General features: G+C 55.1%; 1 protein-coding gene across 7 annotated transcripts; it reads left to right on the top strand.

Moving 5' to 3' along the window:
* Nucleotides 1-10642: 10642 nt before the first annotated feature.
* ZYX (zyxin) lies at nucleotides 10643-20434 on the top strand. Of its 7 annotated transcripts, XM_057304282.1 has the most exons (12): nucleotides 10838-10855; nucleotides 11514-11603; nucleotides 11736-11955; nucleotides 12436-12635; nucleotides 12786-12878; nucleotides 12976-13506; nucleotides 13907-13963; nucleotides 17674-17797; nucleotides 17891-18060; nucleotides 18156-18334; nucleotides 19236-19356; nucleotides 19876-20434. In XM_057304282.1, the coding sequence occupies exons 3-12, from the start codon at nucleotides 11748-11750 to the stop codon at nucleotides 19978-19980; spliced, it is 1788 nt and encodes a 595-aa protein (XP_057160265.1). In that variant the 5' UTR covers nucleotides 10838-10855; nucleotides 11514-11603; nucleotides 11736-11747; the 3' UTR covers nucleotides 19981-20434. The 7 variants fall into 7 exon arrangements, with proteins under 7 accessions (XP_057160264.1, XP_057160266.1, XP_057160265.1 ...); XM_057304281.1 differs by having other exon boundaries at nucleotides 10643-10855; nucleotides 19236-20434; XM_057304284.1 differs by lacking the exon at nucleotides 13907-13963 and having other exon boundaries at nucleotides 11733-11955.
* Nucleotides 20435-20495: the final 61 nt, after the last annotated feature.

A 20495-nucleotide genomic window follows, 5' to 3' on the forward strand; every position in this document is an offset into this window, starting at 1 on the left:
GAAGAAGCAGGCTCATAGCAGAAGAGCCTGATGTGGGGCTCGATCCCATGACACCGGGATCACGCCCTGAGCCGAAGGCAGATGCCCAACCACTGTGCCACCCAGGCGCCCCCTAGGGGAAAAAATATTTATTTTTAAGTAGGCTCCACTGGGGCTTGAACTCAGGGCCCCGAGATTAAGAGTTGCATGCTCTATCCACTGAGCCAGCCAGATGCCCCTAGAAAAAAATTTAAATACATACAAGCAGAAAGAAGGAAACCAAAGCCGTCACCTATTTTTTACAGTATTAGCATTTTACAACATTTCCTTTCAAACTGACTCATGCACCTATAAGCACTGAGGTGGGTGGTGGTAGTGGACATTGGATTTTATTATGGTCGGTGGAAAATTGTGTTGAGGGAGGAAATGGGAGCAATTTCTGCATTCGAAAGTGGGAGCTGGAATTTGCCACTTGATCTTTCTCTCCCTATATCTCAAGTTTCCTTCACAGCCCAAGTTCTTGGAAGAGCTGCCAGCATTCGTCCTCATTTCCTCACCTCCATTCACTCCTCATCCCACTCCAATCTGGCGTCTTCCCTTCGCAGAAACAGCTCGCACAGCGGTCTCACATATCCTCCATGTCACCAGATGGGGTTCATCTCTAATATTAACTTGACACATCAGGAGCATTCCACAGTTGACCACTCCCTGGTCCCTGAACATTCTTTCCTGGTTTTTCTCCTGCCCTTCTGGCTGCTCCTTCTCTCTCTTCTTTCTTTGCTAATTCATTTCATTCATTCGTTCATTCCGCATTATAAGTATTTCTTGAGCACCTATATGGCAGTACTATTCCAGATGCTACGGGACAAAATTCATCCCTTCATGGGGTTCACAGTCCAGTGAGAAGTAGTTGGGAGGAGATATCAATGTAGAAATTAAATGAGTAATTTTTTTTTGTTTTTTTTTTTTTTGTTTTTGGTATTGAAGCCCAGGACCTAACTATAGAATACTTTTAAGGAGATAAATGCTATGAAGAAAAATGAAGGAAAGGAGGATAATAAATAAAGGGCATTAGTGTATGTAGCTTTTTACTTTTCCTTTTTTTTCTTTTTTCTTTCTTTTTTTTTTTTTAGAGAGAGAGAGCACACGTGCATGTGCGTTCTTGGGTGCACAGGCGGAGGAGCAGAGGGAGAGAGAGACTCTTCAGCAGGCTCTAAGCACGGCTTGATTTCACCACTCTGAGATCACGACATGAGCCAAATTAAGAGTTGGTTGCTTAACTGACTGAGCCACCCGGGCGCCCCATGTAGTTTTGTAGTATGTACTTAAATGTATGTAGTTTTTTTTAAAAAAGATTTTATTTATTGATTTGAGAAAAGAGAGAGAGTGCACAAGCCAGGGGTGGGGTGGGGCAGAGACAGAAGGAGAGGGTGAAGCAGACTCCCCACCGAGTAGGGAGCCTGATGCGGGACTCGATCCCAGGACCCTGGGATCACCACCTGAGCTGAAGGCAGATGCTCAACCGACTGAGCCACACAGGCACCCCAAATGTGTGAAGTTTTAACTAGAATGGTCAGGGATGGCCTCACTGAGAAGGTGGCATTTGAGGAAGAGTATGTAGGGGATAAAAGAGTGACCCATGCAGATGTCTGGGGAAAAGCCTTCCAAGCAGAGGGACAGCAGGTGCAAGGCTCTTGGGTGGGAATGTGACTTGCATGTTGGAGGGGAAGCAAAGAGGCCAATGTGTTTGGAGCAGAATGAGTCATAGGAGATGAGCTCAAAGAGTATGTGGGACTCGTTTGGGTAGAGCCTTGTACTCTGGCTTCCATTCCGAGCGAAATGAGAAAGGAGAGTTTTGATCAGAGTAACATGATGGGAAATAAGATCAAAGGATAACACTGGCATCTATATTTTGAGTGGACTGTAGGGAGGCAAGACGCTGCAGTAAATCAGGGGAGATGATGGAGACTCTGACCACGAGGGTAGTGGTAGAGATGGGGAGAAGTGGCCAGATTCTGGAAATGTTTTGAAGACAGAGCCAGCAGAATTCCATAGATTCAGAGTGCGAAAGAAAAAGAGATGTCAGATATGTCTCCAAAATTTTTGGCCTGAACCAAAAAATTTCAAATTCTTCCCTATCAGCCAAATGAGGGAAGATTATGGGTAGAACAAGTTTTGGGGGGAAAGAGTAGGAGTTAAGTTTTGGACATATTTAGTTTGAAATGTTTACTAGATAATCAAGTGGGAATGACGAGTAAGAGGTAGGATGTGTGTGCTGTTGGGTCATAGGAAGGATCCAAATAGAGGTACACGTTTGGGGTCATTAGCATTGAGATGGCATTAGAAGCCTGAGACTGGGTATGGTCAGCAAGAAGAGTGCATAGATGGAGGAGAAGAGATGCAAGGACTCAGTCCCAGCACTTAGAGGGTGAGCAGATAAGCTGGAGCCAGACGAGAAGAACGAGAAGTATGGACCAGTGGGGTTGGAGGAAAATAAGAGAACTTGGTGCACAGAGAGTGAAGCAACAGACGCTTCATAAAGAAGAAAGTAAACAACGGAATCAAATATAGCTGATATGTCAAGAAAAGTAGGAACCAAGAGTTGTTCATTGACTGGCAATATGGAGGTCATTGCTGATCTTGAGAAAAGTAATGTTGGTACAGTGCTGGGGGTAAACGATGATCAGAGGAAGTTAAGAGAAAATGGGAGAAGAGGAATTAGACATAACAAGTATACAGAACTCAGAAAATGAGCAGAGAAATGGAGTGGTAGCTGAGGGGAGGATGGGGTTAATTTTTAAGTTGGGGCAAACACTAGCATATATCTGTATACCGATGAGAGAAGGAAACGCTGAAATTCAAGAGAGTGCATCAATTGCTAAAGCAACATCCTGGAGCAGATGAGAAGGAATAGAATCTAGTGCAAGAGTGGTGGTGGCTTTATGGGCCATTTACTACACTAACAGGAAGGAGAGCGAGGGCAGGAATGCAGACTCCAGTTGGGGAGTGGACATCAGGGGAGCCTGGGTAAGGTCTTTTCTATTTCATCAATTTTCTCAGTGCCACAGGAAGCAAGGTCATCAGCGGTGGGTGTGGACGGGGAAGAAGTTCGAGAGAGGGAAGATGTCGAAGTCTTTCAAAAGACTAGGAAGTGAATGGGCAAGAGAAATTGGTATGCTTACGGGGAAGTGGGGCTGCTGAGTGGCACCTGAAGGCTCGTGGTCATGAATTTTGAAACAAGACTGGTTAGAAGGGCTGTGTGTTTGCCTCTGGCCCCATGGAGCTGCCTGGCTGGAGGCATGGGTTTGGTAGAGTTTGGCTGAAGCCAGGTTTGGGTTTTGCCCAGTGGGTACCACAAAGTGGGAGGCACAAGGGAGCTGATGGCAGGTGCGAGGGAGTAGGTCTCATGATTGCCGGAGGCATTTAAACTGGGTAGGGGGAGGGCATGATGCAGGGGGAGGTAAAGAGGAAAGCTGACATAAATTGTAGGTCCCAGTGGGTCCAAAGATTGTTAGGGTCAAGCTAGAGGAAGGGAGTAAACTGGGAAGATATAAGGAGCCGGTTGGAGAGAGGGTTGCTTGCAATCGTGATTGGGAAGGGATGGTGCAAAGTCTTTTAGACATGGGCTGTCCGTCACAGTAGTCACTGGTGACGTATGACCGTTGAGCACTGAAATGGGCCTTGGACGAATCAAGATGTGCTGTAAGGGTAAAATGCATACCAAATCCCCAAGACTTAACACACCAAAAAAATGTAAAATGTTTTATTAATAATTTTAATATATCAACTCCATGTTGAAATGATAAAATTTTTGGATATACTACATTAAATCTATTATTGAAGTTACTGCGACCTGTTCTTTTTTTTTTTTTTTAAAGATTCTGTTTATTTATTTGACAAAGAGAGAGAGAGAGCACACAAGCAGGGGGAATGGCCGCAGAGGGAGAGGGAGAAGCAGGCTCCCCACTGAGCAGGGAGCCCAATGTGGGGCTCTATCCCAAGACCCTGGGATCATGAGCTGAGCCAAAGGCAAATGCTTAACCGACTGAGCCACCCCTTTAGTTTCTTTTTAAATTAAATAAGTGGCTCACGTCACAGTTCTGTTGGTCAATATTGGTTTAGGGCATATCGTGGTTGAGGCAGAGCAGAGACGTGGGACGAGAGAAGTGCAAGCGACACAGGTGCAGAGGGAAGGAAGGGTCATCTTGTGATGTTGAAATCACCGAGACTCAATAGCAAAGTTGTTTTGGAGAAAGTGCCAGGGAGCTAGGACGTAACAATGTTTGAGAAACAAGGAGAAATGGCAGTAGGTGGTACAGTTTGATGATGAGATACTCAAAGCTGGGGATATTAGGGAGGAGGGAAGGAGGATAGTGTGGAAGTAGTAACGAGGGTCAGCAGGGAGATCTGTTGCACATCCAGGGCTACTGGTAAGAAGTTGGTGGGGGGGGGTATTTTTCCTGTCACCTGAGAGGGCTGCAGAGGGAGGTGTGTCCTCAAAGGTGACCCAGGTTTGACCAAGTGGGGGGAAAATGCTGGAAGAACAGGCTGGCAGCGGCTGTGAGTTCCCAAGGGCCCTCGGCACTGGTTTCAGGAGCTGGGCAGAGGAGGAAGATGTGGGGTGAGCTGGGCATCTGGGGCTTCTTACCTTGACTGCATATGGGGTTAAGGGGCTTAATGCAATCAGAGCACATGGAGGCCAGGTGGCCAGGGGAGGAGGCGATCTTTCTTCACTCCTGCTGGAGGGGAGGAGGGGCCCGGGGAGGGGCTTCCTTATTCGGAGAGTCGCGCCTCCCTCTCCACCTGTCCCACAAATGCTGTCATCCATCAAAGTCCATCGTAGGTCCTCTCAACTACTCACTAGGCGAGATTTTCAGCCAATAGCGGCTTCATATTATTACTTGGAGGCAGAGGACTCGTAAACGTGGATATTCCTCAGAGTTTTCTCCGCCCTGCTCTGGTCCGGGATATCCCACTGCCCACCGCACACCCTCTCATTCTTGGCAAGTCCCAGACCTGCGCCTCTCAGCCCCGAGCACCCCACTCTGGGCAGGTACCAGCCAGAAGCTGGGCTGGGTCCACGATGTCTCTTTCTCCTCAACCCCCCATCCTCTCCCCTCCCTGCCCAGGCATCAGATTCAAGCCATCACTATGTTCTGCGGATGATTTCTCGCCTCAACAGCCCTCCATCAATCCACTTTTGTCCACCTCCACAAGCGTCCTCCTCCCCCTTGAGTCTGTCCACATCTGTACTGGACCCTCCTGCTATTCTCCACGTTGCGTCTACAGTGAGATCTTCAAAAATCCTGTCTTTTCATGCCATTCTTTTCGACCTGCAACTCTGCAGCGGCTCCCCACCGCTCGCGGGGCAAAGTACGGTCTGCGTCTCCGCACCGCCCCCTCTCCGGCTCTCCGGAGCGCGAAGCCGCCGCCCCCTCGCAGGGCCGCCCCGCCCGCCTTCCCTCCGCTCACCCCGCCGGCCGGCGCTTGCCCTCAGCCAGCAAGGGCTTTGCTCTTGCTACTACCTCTGCCTGGAATGCCTCTCCCCTCCCACTTTGCCTCCTTAACTCCTTACCTTTCAGATCTCAGCTTGGCCATCCCTTCCCTAAGCTCCCCCACCGGATTGCATCTCCCATGAGACATCATATACGTTTCCCTTGAGGTCCTAGAAACAGCTGCAGTGTTGCATTTATGACTATTTGATTAATATTTATCTCCCCTGGTAGCCTCTCCAAGGGCGTGGCCCTTCCTGAGGGCTTGAGCTCGTGTCTTTCATTGCCCGATATTATGTCTCCAGCACCTAACAAAGTCCTGCGCAGTAGGTATTCAATAAATGTCTATTAAGTGGATAAATGAACAATTCAAGCTAATTTAAATGCCCTTAAATACAGGCCTTTCTGATCTAGTATGAGCTTTCCAGGGTTCGGGAATTCGCTTGCGGTCTGCAAATGCACACTTGGCCCCGGCTCTGTGGCAGGCGCTGCACGAGGCCTCCTAGGCCCTGCTACTACAGAGATTACGACAGCTTGGCTGGACTTGGGTGGGCTGCTTGTAGCCTAAGCGTGTCCTCTGCTAGCACTAGGGTACAAAGGCTTGTCTCTTGGCTTGCGAGAGAGAAACGAGAGAAGCCAAGTCTATGTAGGAAGATGTCTGTGTTCTGGGTGGATCCTCTCTCCTCCTTCGGACCTGGGTGTCCATTTGCTGTGTGGGTGGCGTCTCTGGATGGCAGGTGAATAAACCCAGTGGCAGGAAGGCACCCGAGGAAGCTTGAATGAGGTCTGTGGCTTTGCTCGGAGTTCCCACTTCCTTTGTCAGATTGGCCTGGTGGGTTTCTTCATATCAGGCCCATCTTCTTAAAGGGAGTGGAGGTGGCAGGAACCGCGAGAGAAACACAAGTCCTCCTCGGTCTCAAGCAGCTGGGTTATCTCTCCATAGTTAACCCCCTTACTTCCTGAGATGTTTACTCTCTAGAGCCACTTAATCTGCAATTTTCGGTCAAAAACACTCGAGCTTCTAGGCCAGACCATCTCTGATTTTGGCTTCCCCGAGTTCGGGGAGAAGGAAGACAGCAGATGCTTCTCTACTGCCCCTGCCGCCCATGCCAGCAACCTGCCTGTGCTGCTGTGGGAGCCCCGGGTCTTTTCCTGTCTGCCCTTCCCAGCTCCCGGGGCTGCTGACTCCGCGCCATCTGACCATCTGTCTTACTCTGCCCCCCACAACCAGCACACATTTCTTTCTTCCTGAAGTTGCAGAGCCTTTGGGTGCCTATCTGGCCCAGACCTGGAGATGTGTGTATGGAGCCCTGACTTCTACTGCTCCTCTGACCTCTGCTCCCCGGATGCCCCATGCAGGCTCTGCTCACTGCTGCTTGGGACCTGGTGGGATGATCATAAAGAGTTTTAAGTGGCCAGGACGCCACCAGCTGCTGTAAGTAATGTGGCCACACCAAGCAGCGCTATTGGGTGGGTGAAAGCTTTTTCCTAACCTTAACACTTACCCTATTGTACCAAAATATCCACTTCAGTGTTTCTCCTCTAGATGGAGAATTCCTCGAAGGCAAGAACTGGCTTTATCTTTATATCCAGAGTGCCTAGAATACAGAACTTACTAGTAAATTCTGGTTGAACCGAAATGAGGGAGGGAAGAGAAAAGTGTGCCCAGGATGCTGTTTTGATATCACCCTATTGGGCTGACCCTGAAGAAAGGAGGACAGAGGGGACATTTGTGATGATCAGTGCATCCTTTCCATGAGGAGGGGGGTGTTGGGGGAGGAGGGGCCGGGCAGGGCTCTGTTCTTCCTTGGCTTTGCCATCAAGCTCCCTGGGGCTTGCTGGGTGCTTCCCCAGCCCCCACCCAGCCCCTGCCTGGGGTCTGCCATTCCAGCTGCAAGAGTTTATTTTGTACCGACAGGAAATGCAAGTGGGACTAGGAGAGGAGTAAATACTGGAGGGAGGGGGAGAGCTGCAGACCATGTGCTCCCGGTACTCAGTGCAAGAGAGCACTGGACAGAAGGAAAGAGACAGTGGCCTTGCCATTGTTCTTCTTTCTTTCTTTTCCTTTTTAAAAATTACAAAAGTAATGCATGTTCATGGAGAAAAAGACAATAGTTATAAAAGTCTTCTGCTTGCCCCCAGTTCCATACCATAACACCAACCACTGTTAACAACTCTTTGAGAAGCCTCCTGGAAATGTTCTCTTATACAAAACTATATATTATACAAAAGTATAGCCTAAGCGTGTCCTCCGGTAGCATCTCACACTTGGGTACAAAGGCTTGTCTCTCGTATATGTATGAAATCTCCAGAGTGCCCAGAATGTAGATATAGAATATATCACATATACAAGCGTGAGCGTGTGTACACACATACAGACGGACAGACGGCTAGGCACAGTCCTTCAGTAAGGCGCGGAGCTGGAGGCTGACCTGAAGAGGTTCTCGATGCACCAGGCTGGGGCTCTCGAAGGGAAGAAATAAGGGACTGCAAGGGTGTAAGCGGGAGGCAGCAGTGTCTTCAAATCATAAAATATTCGCATTGCAATTTTTCTCTTTTTTGTGTATGTTGCAATTTTTTTTTTTTAGTTTTGGAGGTGAAAAAAAATCCAACATCTGATTGGCTTCAGTTTCCTTCACTGAAAAATGGGATAATAATGTACATTCCTCACAGGTTTATTGTGAGGACAAAATATTTTGGGGCATATGTTTCAAGTGCTTAGTTCTGTGGCTAGCTTCACACACTAAGCTTTACGTCGGCGTGCTATTGTTATTGGCGGTGGTGGTGTTACGTGGTGGGGGGGTTATGGTGGTTGTGGTTCCTGCTGTAGTCTCAGCACCGAACACCGCGCCCGGAGCATTGTCGGTCCTCTGTCCGTCTGCAGCCAGCATACAGAAAGAACTCTGTGATGACATCCCTCTTTCCCTTTTGGAATTCATTGCCCCTGTTCCCTCCTTTTATGTTTTTCTCTCTTCTCTTAACTGCCTCTAACTTCTTAAGTTGTTGCCCTTGAAGCAAACTTTCTGAGACTTGGTGAATATAAATCCTCGGAGGTGTGTAGAGATGTTTTCAGTGGCAAAAGGTCACTGCCTGTTTTCTCACATCCTCTCTCTCTCACCTGGCCCCAAGCCGCTGGAAACGATTGGGTAGGAACATCTACTCGCTTGCTATACTTTACACATACTCCCCGAAAAAGCCAATTCGAATCGCTTACTTAAGAAAATACCTAAAAATCCTTAGGGCTGCTGCTGGTCATTCAGTGCATTCTGATAGCATTGACCCTGAAGCTACACTTGAGACATCTTGGCCTAGCGAATGTGTCCTTCTGGGATGCTCTGAAGCGTTTCTACTTGTATTTAGAAAAGCTGGCTTAAAATTCTTAGGTTGAATATTCTGTATCCCAAATGCTCTTAGTTGTCAGTAAAACTAAGCCTGCCTACGCACTCTTCTATTCTTGATTTATAAATAGGTTCAGCTGCCTCACAATTAAACGTACTATATTTTGCACACGCACATTCCTTAAGGAGACATTTAGAGGGTAGATGGCTTTTACTCTCGCGATGCTATCTGGAAACCATCCTCCTAACTTTTTTCCCCAAGTGGGTGTATAGATGACCTTTGAACAACGTGGGGATTAGGGGCCTGACCCCCGTGCAGTCAAAAATCTGCCTATAACTTCTGACTCCCCCAGACTTTACTAACAGACTGCTGTTGTCTGGAAGTAACATGAGCAGACCACGAACACATATTTTGCATGCTATACGTATTATATACCGTATTCTCACAATAAAGGAAGCTAGAGAAAAGAAAATGTTAACTAGATCTTAAGGAAGAGAAACTATGTGTATAGTACTGTATTTCTCAAAACAAAACAAAACAACCTGGCATATAAATAGACCTGCACAGTGCAAACCAATGTCGTTCAAGGGCCAACTGTCTTTTGAAGGGTTGGCAATGAGACTTAGGTAGGGTCCGTACAGCCCAAGACACAATCTCTGACATGCACGGAAAATCTAGTATCAAATTTCTAGCAGATCTTCACAGGGACAGGCCCAGGACCGGCTCGTACGTGTCGGAGGTCTGCACTGCAGGCTTAGTATCATACATGGCCACACATGCTTGTGGCTGCGAGAAATCCTGGTGACAAAGACAGTAGGACGGTAGAGAAAAGAAAAGGTCAGTGGGGTTGTAGAAGGAGATGGAAATGTAGTTGCAGAATTAGTTATTCGATAAGGTGGAAGAAAGAAGCAGGGCTTTGCGTGTACCAAGGCCCGGGAGAGATCTGCCTGCCAACACCCAAGGGGAAACCGGTTCTAGGCGAACCCATCAGAGTTTCCCTTCTGGGCAGAACTGGGACTTGAATAATAATGCTGAGCACTCTATGGCACTTTCAGATACGGAGTTTGATTTCTTTTTCCATACAATGCAATATGGTCGGTGGATTAAAGATCACCCCTCTTTTACAGAGAAAATGAAGCAGAGAGAATGAAGACACTTGTCACTTATTTTGGACATTCAGGCTGGATCTCTGAACCCTGACCGCACTCTGCTCTCCTGTATCCAGGGCTGTTTTACCTGACACCAGGGCCTAGGGGAATAAGCTCTCACATTACAGCCCTCAAGATATCCAGTTCTCGTCTAGACCCTGCAGCTTATTGGGTATGACCTGGCCCCATCTCAGCCTGTTTTCTGGAGGCAAATGTGAGGGCTGAGTCTGGAAGGTCCCTAGAGCATAGCCCAGAGGCTCGCAGACAGTAGGGTATGGCCCATTTGGAGGGCCCAGGACTGGAAGTGCATACTGAGTATGGTGCTTGCAAGGGCGCTGACTGCCTTACAAGGCAGTGAAGGCTGGCAGCAGAGAATGAGGGAAAAGGGGGCGCCCGCGGGTGATATTTTGGCCCCACAGGCCGAAATGCCATATGTCTCCCTACTTTACTGGTGGGGATGTGTAGGAATTCAGGCAGCAATTTGGTAAATTTCCATGTTCAATTAAAAACAAAGAAAAAAGAGCCTAGGTCTGTTCCTTTTGCGTAGCCAGGGGCAGAGTCCCAGGCTGAGGAATCCGGTCGGACCAGTGGGGGGCTCCACTGAACGCAGGCTCCGCTTGCCCGGGGCCGGCCCCGCTGCCCAAAGGCTCTCGGAAGGGTGGGTCACGGTAGGCCCTGAAGTACCGTCGAGGCCATGTCGCCCGGGTGCACAGCCATCCTCCCCGGCCCGAGTCCGCCGGCCGCCCTCGCCTCCGCCCCGCCCCCACCTCCATTCCTGGTCTCTGCCTCCCGCGAAGCTTAACTGATCTGCAGGCTGGCGCGCGGGTGATGCGAATTCCTAGAAGCCTTAGGCGGCGGCCCAAGATTTGAAGTTAGGATCCTCCAAGGACCCTCGAGGTTCGTGCTCACACCCCGCCTCGGGGTCCCCGAAGGGCCCAGGGGGCGTGGGCAGGGAGAACCCCCACTCACCATCCCCGTCCACCCTGGAGCCCGTTTCCGTCCCAGTCCTGCCACTCTGGGCTGAGCCGGAGGGGATGGGGGACGGGGGACGGGGCTGGCGGCCGGGTGGGAGGCGGAGGAGCAGCTGGAAGTGGCGGGGGCAGGTAGCGGCAGGCCGGGAGGGGAGGGGGCAGGGCCGCGGCGGAGGCGCAGGCGGGCTGCTTCGCCACCTCTGGGACTGCCACCCGACCTCTGCCTGCTCTGCCGGGAGTGGGGACGGTGAGTCAGATCTCGGGCACCCGCAGGTCGGGCGTGTGTGTGGGGGGGTGGGTGATGGTGGTGGCGAGTCAGGAAATGACATCAGAGGCCTGTGCCTAGGGAGGGGTGGTCTGAGCCCGGCCGGGGCGGCGGGGGCGGCGGGGCGGGGGCGGGAGGACCTTGGCTGAGCCTCCGGCCCGGGGTCCGGAGCAGGGCCCCTTCCTGGGGGAGTTTCCTGCCGGGTCCGCCCTCCCCGCCTCTCCCCGCCCCCCTCTCCGGGCCGCTCCTTGTATGGTCTGAGCGCCGCTTTCTCCCCGCCCCCTCCTTCCCTCCCTCTTCCCTGGTCCCTCCCCGCCAGGCTGGAGGCTGCTTGGGACCCGGCCGCAGAGTCCGCGGACCCGGCTGCGAGGCGGCCACCCGAGACGCGGCGCGCACGCTCCGGCCCGCGGTGAGGCGCGGGGAGCCGCCCGGCTGCGGCGCACGGGGAGGGGCGGGGGCGCGGGCGCCGCGGGGAGCCGGGCGGGCTGGGGGTCCTCCGCCCGGCCCGGCGCCGCGTAACCTGGCCACCCACCCCCAGCAGTCCGGCCCGGCCATGGCGGCCCCCCGCCCGCCTCCCGCGATCTCCGTCTCGGTCTCGGCTCCGGCTTTTTACGCCCCGCAGAAGAAGTTCGGCCCGGTGGTGGCCCCAAAGCCCAAAGTGAATCCTTTCCGGCCCGGGGACAGCGAGCCTCCCCCGGCCGTCGGGGCCCAGCGCGCGCAGATGGGCCGGGTGGGCGAGATCCCCCCGCCGCCCCCGGAAGGTATGCGGCTGGGCTTGGGGGCTGGACCCCGGCGGGTATGCGCCGGGCCGGGGACAGTGGTTTGGGGAGTTTGGGGTGTCTGGAAGGGTTGCAGGAAGGGGGCTGGGCGCAGCTAGCCTGTCCCGAGCAGATGTTCTTACCTCATCGTGGAGCTCATGGCTGGGAGCCAGGGCTCCTGGGACCGTTCCAAGTCCACCGCCTGGGGGTGGGAGGCGGGAATGTGGGGCACGAATCTTCCCCTCTGGGTCCGTTTTCCCAAGTGTAACGGGAGCTGCATCACTCCAGGGTCGAGTCCCCCGCCTTCACTGACCCAGTGCTCCCAGGGCGTCCTGCCTCTCCCCCTCCTTCCCACAGGCTCCCAGGCCCCCAGCCCCCCGGGAGAGTTCTTGGGTTAGGGGTGAGCTCTGTAGAAGGAGAGTAACTTGGGGAAGGGGTGGAGGGGTCTCTTGCTGACTGTCCTCTCTCGCCTTCCTACCTCAGACTTTCCCCTACCACCCCCTCCTGTCCTTGGGGATGGCGACGACTCGGAGGGTGCTCTAGGAGGTGCCTTCCCACCCCCTCCTCCCCCTGTGGAGGAACCGTTTCCCTCTGAGTCTCTGGAGGAGGAGATCTTCCCTTCCCCTCCGCCTCCACTGGAGGAAGAGGCAGGGCCAGGGGCTGCCATACCTCCTCCACCACAGGTATGGGGACTTGGAGGGGCGGCTACCGTGGGACACCCCCCAGGGAGTAGAGGAGAGGCCTTACCTCTGACCTCCCCTGCACCTCTGGCCTGATGGGGGTGAGGTGGGGCTGGAGGTGTGGGATGGGTGCTTTGACCCCTGACCCTCTAGCCTAGGGAGAAGGTGAGCAGTATTGATTTGGAGATCGACTCTCTGTCCACGCTGCTGGATGACATGACCAGGAATGATCCCTTCAAAGCCCGGGTAAGGGACAGGAGAGTAGGAAAGGCAGGGCAGGGAGGAAAGGCGGGCCTGCCCCTCTAACTGAGCTTCTCTTCCCTCCCCCTCCCCTTCCTTGCAGGTGTCATCTGGATATGTACCCCCACCAGTCGCCACTCCATTCATTGCCAAGCCCAGTACTAAACCTGCAACTGGGGGCACAGCACCCCTGCCTCCTTGGAAGTCCCCTTCTAGCTCCCAGCCTCTGCCCCAGGCCCAGGCTCAGGCTAAGCCTACCAGCCAGACCCAGTTCCATGTGCAGCCCCAGGCCAAGCCTCAGGTCCAGCTCCACGTGCAGCCCCAGCCCCAGGCTCATCCGCAGCCTGTGCCTTTGGCTATCACTCAGCCTCGAGGACCCCCAGCCCCATCTCCAGCCCCAAAGTTTTCTCCAGTCACTCCCAAGTTTACTCCTGTGGCTTCCAAGTTCAGCCCTGGAGCCCCAGGTGGACCCGGCTCACAGCCCAATCAGAAGTTGGGGTCCCCTGAAGCCCCCTGTTCCAGTAGCACAGGCTCCCCTCAGCCCCCCAGCTTCACCTATGCTCAGCAGAAGGAGAAGCCCCGAGTGCAGGAGAAACAGCATCCATTGCCCCCGCCGGCTCAAAACCAAAATCAGGTGAGGAAGGGTGGGAGGACCAGCCTGAGACCAGGGGCCTGGGGATGGGGCTAAGTCAGGAGCCAGAAAATGAGGGTGAAGGTGGCCCCAGAGAGGGGGTGGACGTGGGGGTGGTGGGATAGGAGTTTTAAGCCTCTGAAGTTGGCCTGGTGGAGCAGTGGTAAGAAAAAGCTCTTCTGAGGAGGGCCTGGCAGGGTCTGGGTCTGCCTGGGGCCTTATCGGGAGTCGGGGGAGCAGCACAGGCTCTGAATCAAGAAGGGGATTTAGTGGACCTTCCCTTGCACCCTGCCCCCTAGAATGTTAAAGGGAGGAGGGATGAGATCATCACCAGTCCAACCTTGCTTCTTTTGGATTCTTGCGTTAACCTCTCTGCTCCTCTGAGCCACTCTCACTGCCCCAGGGCGCAGCTGATGATAAGAGTCACAGCGTCAGTAAACACAGGCTGAGCCAACATCTGGTGAGTGCCAGGCACTGTGCTCTGTGCTCTGGGAGGGAAGAGATCTCTCAAAGATGTGAAGTCTGAGCGAGTCAGATGGGCCTGGGATAGATTCCCGGCTCACAAGACCCTGGCCGAGTTAGCTAAACTTTAGCCCTCAGTTTCCCCACCGTTACCCCACATGGTGGTTGTGAAGATTAAGTGAGCTAACTCATAGAAACGGCTGAGGTCTGTATCTAGCTCTTGAATGCTCAGAGTCGAAAAGTTATCATTCCTGTCTGACCGCGTTGGCCTTCCGGTTCAGGGGATGAGATCTGAGTCGAGGGGACTCTGACGGTCACGCAGTCCTATGAGCCGTCAAGTTAGCCGACGGCACGAATGCGTGTGTTAGTGTGCAGGCACCACTGAAGGGTTGCCAAATGCCAGTGAGTTTTGCAGAATCTGGTGTTACAGGAACTCCGGACAGGCGTCAACATGGGAGCCTGCGGGTTAGGAAAGGCGTTGTGGCCCTGGTGTACCTTGAAGGATGGTGGGACTTGAGGTTCTTGAGAGGAGCAGGAAGGGCATTTGAGCGGGAACAGCATGAGCAAGACTCCAGGGCACAGGTACGCCTGGGTGTTTGGGGAAGAGAGAGTAGACGGTTCCTGTGGGAGTACTGCAGAGCTGTCCTTTCGGAGGTAGGTAGGTGGGGGCTTGAGGGAAGAGGAAATAAGACAGTAGACCAAGGGAGCCTGTGAGTCCTGGAGCGTCGGTACTGGGTTTTGAGGAGTGTGGCTGGCTTGGAGGGCTGGTGACAGCTGTGCTTTTGGAAGCTTTGGGGGACGTTTTTCCAGCAGAGCCATGGGCTGGAGGTGGGAGGTCAGTGATGTGTGGGGTTGACTGCAGGGTGACCATAGTCATGTTAGTTGCAGTGAAAAATAAGACCCAGATATGAGAGCTGTTAAAAAGGAAGAGCCTCCAGGCTTGGTAACTGATAAGCGGGTGGAAGAGGAGGGGTATGTTGGGGAATGACGGTATTGCTGACAAAATAGAGAAGTCCAGAAGGGGAAATGGTTTGGACGGAAAGAGGAGGGGTCCCGCTGTCAGTATGTTGAGCAACAGGCTCCAGGAGGACTTGGCCTTCACTGGAGCTGTCATCTGGTTAGAAACGGAGGACTGGGTTTCAGGACAGGGCCTTGAACTCGAGGCGCAGGCGTGCGTGGTGGAGTGGGCTGTGACTCTGGAGCAGCGGGGGCTGCCCAGTGGCTGCTGAGAGGAGGAGCCGAGGGCCTGGGAAGATCCTTGGGTGATGCTCGGGTTGACCAGGTGGGAGGGGGAAGACAGGCGGCAGGAGGAAGAGGGTCACGAGTCAGGGTGGGCTCTCAGGAGAATGTGACGGCTGAGGAGTTCCTCAGCGGGGGTTTGAAGTGGATGAGGACTTAGGCCAGAGGTTGGGCCATTTGGAAGTCGTCCATGGCTTTGGGGTGGCCCCCTGGTGCCCTATGGTGGGGACAGAGTGAAAGGAGGTGAGTCAGTAGGTGGTGAGAAATGGAGTTGCCAAGTCACCTGCCCCCAGGTTGGCAGGGAGATGAAGAAGCAGTGGGGGAGGGAGTGCGCGTGTGCGAGAACCAGGAGCAAGAAGCTGTTGCAAGAGGGGTTCTTGATGCCTGAGAGCAGGGGCTGCTGCTGGCATGGCGTCCTGGAGGGGCGCGTGGTGATGCCGCCCCCTTGGCATTCCGGGACAGCGAGGGCAGGGTGGCCACAGTGTTTTCTGGGAGAGGAGGAATGAGCAGGGAGCTGGAGCTGGCTGGCTTCCATCTCCTCAGTCATGTAGGAGGTGAGGTCATCGGTGAGCGAGGGGGCGACGCAGTCGGGGGCTCTAGGAGATGGAAAGGTTTGGAACAGCTGCTGTGGGGAAGGCGACTGGGAATCCGCAGGAGCCAAATACCAGACAGCGGGGCTGAGGCCGGAGGGCGCAGAGGGCGCTGCAGTGTTTTGTGAACTCACCCTGCGGTGTTCAGTGATCTCTCCACCTACTTTCTGCAGCTCGGAGGCAGAAGCAGGAAGCGGCAGTGGCGGGAGCCAGGCTTGATATGGGGCCGGATAAGCCAGCCATGGTGGCCGGGGGTGGCATGAGTAGCCATGGGGGCTTTCTAGAAATAGATGGTTCAGGGACCAGAGTTGGGGGGAGGCAAGCCAGAGGGTTTTGATGCGCAAGACAGACACATGGGGGAGGTCGGCAGGCAGAGGACCCTTTGTGAGCTGGATCATTCAGTAGGTGCGAATGGGGAAGGAGACAGGAATGTGATTGTTGGGAGGTCAAGACCAGGGTCTTGGAGGAAGATTTACTTGAGCTCTCGGGTCTGAAGTGTTCGTGGCGGAAGGTGCCTGAGACGAAGGACATTCGGAGCTGTTGGAGTGAAGAGCTGGCCGTCTGAGTGCCAGGGTGTGGCAGCTGTGACGTTGACGCCGGCAGGCAGAGAGGGAGAACGGGGGCTGCGTGGAGCTCGTCTTGAAGGCGTGTGCATACCCATGGGGAGCTGACGTGTGCGAATAGTTCATACTCTCAAAGAATGGGACAGACACCTAAAGTGGCTCCAGAGAGCAAGGGCTGCCTGAGCACCCTTCCTCCGTCCCCAGGATGCCAGGAAGGGAAGACTGGGAGAGGGGAGGGTGAGGCTTACATTGTGGAAGGGGCTTCCAGGGGCTGCGGTCCTGGAAGGTCAGGAGGTGGCAGGAGTCTGCGGGGAGTCAGCTGGGGGCTGTGGCATCCGTGGAGCTCTGCTTCCCCAGGCGGATGGCAGCTTTGGGTGCACACGGGCCTGAGTTTGCTGGAACCAGGGCTGAGGGGCAGCTGGCTGCGGGCCGAGGGAGCTGGGAGGCCTTGAGCTTCCAGGCGTTATAGGAACAAAGGCATTTGCAGGTAGAACATTCAGTGACAGGGGACACCGGGTGGGCTTATCCAGTGCAGAGAAAACCAACGCAGCGTTTCTGTTGGAGTGTAATGGGAACGCTGGTGCAGGTCACGCAGCCCCTTCAGGGCCTCCCCTGGCACTGCTCAGGGTGACGAGCAGTGCCCCCAACCTCACCTGCACCCCACCGCCCGTCTCCAGCTCTCTCAGGCTGCCCTTAATAGAAGGGGTAGGTAGGCCTAGGGAATGGTCCTTCTCTGAGGCCTACTGGGGAGAGAGTGGGGTCAGGTAGTCCTGGACCCCTGCTTGAGGGTCTGGGGGCTGGGCTCCCCAAGATAGCGCTGGGGGTTTAACCTGTGATTCCCGCCTATGTTGTATCCTCACGCTGACAGGGGCTGCTCAGCAGCAGGCGGGACGGGTAGGTGTGTGTGCACATGGGTGCACATGCCATCACGTGCCAACCTCTCCTGTGGGGGGCCATGTCTGAGCATGCTCTGTGGAGTTGACGCGTGGCCTGGTGTGTCGGGTGCTTCATTGACCTCAGCTGCTGTGTGTGTGGCCTCTGTCCGCTCAGTTGTCCTGGCCTGTCCGCGACTGCCCGGGGCTGGGGGGGCGGGGAGGGTTTGGGCAAAGTGGGTGGAACGGTCATCCCCTTCCCCTTTATCCGTGTGGCGCTGGGGGTCAGGGAGGGAGGATGAGGAGCTTCCAGAGTCAAAGCGGAGTGTCTGGGAAACGGGAGAGGGGGTAGTCCTTGCCGGCAGAAAGCGGATAAGCTGGCGGGGGGAAGTTCTTAGGGAGGGTGACTCTCAGGAGAGGGTGAAGGAAGGGCTGGCGTTGCAGGTGCGCTCCCCGGGGGCCCCAGGACCTCTGAGTCTGAAGGAGGTGGAGGAGCTGGAGCAGCTGACTCAGCAGCTGATGCAGGACATGGAGCATCCTCAGAGGCAGAGCGCTGCCACCGTCCACGGTGAGCTCCCCCCTGAGCTCCCCCAGCGCCACGGCCCCGCTCCCCCGCACGCCCCTTCGTGCTGCTTACTTCTGTCTTCTCTGGCCCTCCCAGAGGCCTGTGGCCGGTGTCATCAGCCGCTGGCCCGCACACAGCCCGCGGTCCGGGCCCTGGGGCAGCTGTTCCACATCACCTGCTTCACCTGCCACCAGTGTGAGCAGCAGCTGCAAGGACAGCAGTTCTACAGCCTGGAGGGGGCGCCCTATTGCGAGGGCTGCTATACCGTGAGTCCGGGTGGGGGGCCGTGGGGGGCTGATGTGCCCTGGCGTCTGGCTTTGGGTGCGAGTTCCCTGCCAATGCCCTACTGCTGCCTCCTTAGGACACTCTGGAGAAGTGCAACACGTGCGGGCAGCCCATCACGGACCGCATGCTGAGGGCCACGGGCAAGGCCTACCACCCGCAGTGCTTCACCTGTGTGGTCTGTGCCTGCCCCCTGGAGGGCACCTCGTTCATCGTGGACCAGGCCAACCGGCCCCACTGTGTACCCGACTACCACAAGTGAGGACCCACCTCCTGGCTTCTGGGCTCTTCTCGGAGGTTGGCTGGGAGCGAGGCTGCCCTCCTGAGTCTAAGACAGCTCCAAACCCTTGGCTTCACTTTCTGGTCCCACATTCCATCTGACAGCAAGAGCCCCGTTCATCTGGATGTAGCTGTCTGGGGGACTCAGACCTTGGTAGCAAGTCCCACGACCTGCAAGGCCCCCCTGGCCTTTGGTTCACTGAGGCTTCTTTTGGGTATGGTCTTGTGTTGAGCCATGTGCGCTGGAATGAATTCATTTCACGCATAGGCTGGGTTCTGAAGGTTCTTTTGGAGATGAGCTTTTTGGAACTCTGGTTTTCCCCTAGAAGCAGTGTTTACGAGGTGGCTACTTTCTTAGGCCTGTAGCGGAATCCCACAGTGTCGCTAAAGGATGGTACAGGGAACTGCACAATCTCACTCCCACGTCTGCCAGTGTGTTTGAGGTGTGTGTTTCCAGAATTCCACCGGAGGCATCCAGAACGCACACGCCTCCCTCCACCCATCCCAGCGGTGGGGCAGAGACACCTGCGTGGCAGGGGTAGGCTAGGGGCAGGCGTCCAGGCATGGGGGCTGGAGAAGGGCACCTCTGGCTGTGGTCTTTACCACGAGGTAAAGAGCTGGTGGCACAGGTTCCTGGGCTGGATGGGGCTTTGGGAGGGTGAGGGGGAAAGGCAGGAAATTCCCCTTGATGAGGGCCAGAGAAGGTGGCTGGTCATAGCACTTCTCCGTTGAGTTCCTCTGCCTAGGGATGTGAGCCAAGTGGGCCAAGACCTCTGCCCCGTTGCCATGCAAACACCATCTCATTCCCTGCAGTTCGATGGACAGCCCTGGGTACCCCGTGTCCCCTTTCTGACTCCTGCCCTGCTTTTGGCCCCTCCAGGCAATATGCCCCCAGGTGCTCGGTCTGCGAAGGGCCCATTATGCCTGAGCCTGGCCGCGAGGAGACCGTGCGAGTGGTCGCTCTGGATAAGAACTTCCACATGAAGTGTTACAAGTGTGAGGTTGGCCGTGCCTCTGGCCCCCAGGGCTGGGTGGTGGTGGGGGCGATGTTCATGCCTGCCCCACCCAGATGCTCCCATCACTGTGCGGGATGGGGGGTGGGCTTTCTGTGGGGTGACTGAGTTTTGGATAAACCAAGAAAGAGTGACCAGTGGGAGGGGAGGGTGTTGTGCCTCGCTGTAGTGGAGGGGGAGAGGGATGTGCTTGTTGAAGTTAAAGGAGGCAGAGAAGGGAGCTGAGGCAGGTGGGAGAGGTCCCACGTCCTTTATTGGGTGGGTGCTTTGGAACCAGCTCTACCCACACTGCCCACCTTGGGTGGGAGAGGCCTAGGGGACAAGACTGACAATCGGCAATAGCAGTGAGGCGAGGAGTGGGCGTGGGTGTGGTTGGGGACACAGGCAGTGAGTGACACTGGACATCAGCCAAGCCATGAGGCATTTGGTCTTCCTGCTTTAAAGGTGGCGGTGCGGTGGGGGGACACAGGGGCCTTCCACCAGCGGGCTCTTCTTCCTTTCTCCCAGGACTGTGGGAAGCCACTGTCCATTGAGGCGGATGACAACGGCTGCTTCCCTCTGGATGGCCATGTGCTCTGCCGGAAGTGCCACACCGCCAGAGCCCAGACCTGAGCGGGGGACGGGCGAGTCCCTTCTCCATCAGTGGACCACCCACACGGAGACCACCCTGCCCACCTTCAGTTATTTTTCTGATGTCCAGCCTCTCCTTCCACGCCAACCCCCACCCCGGGATCCCAAGTGCCCTGTCCGGGGCCCCAGCACGGCCTAGGGCTGCAGAGTCCCAGCTCCGGGTTTCCAGCCCGCCCCGCCCCGCAGGGACCATCCACCGTCCCCCAGGTGTACCCCACCTGAGGGGGCCCCAGGTTGGGCGCTGCTGCTTTCACTGCTGCACCGAGGCCCTCGGCTAGCGGCCGAGCAGCCATGTCCTGTGCTTGCTGAGGGCTGCAAGATGCCCTGACTCCGGGAGGCCGGGCTGGGCTGACCGGCCTGGATATCCCCCCCACCCCACCCCCATGCTGCCAGGTGGTAGCCACAGCTACAAATAAAAAAACCTGTTTTCCAGAAATCACAGGAGTCAACTTTCACGCCTACAGCCCTCGTGGGTGGGTCAGAGGAAATCCAGGGAT

The sequence above is a fragment of the Ursus arctos genome, unplaced genomic scaffold, assembly GCF_023065955.2.
Source record: "Ursus arctos isolate Adak ecotype North America unplaced genomic scaffold, UrsArc2.0 scaffold_3, whole genome shotgun sequence".
Taxonomy (NCBI): domain Eukaryota; kingdom Metazoa; phylum Chordata; class Mammalia; order Carnivora; family Ursidae; genus Ursus; species Ursus arctos.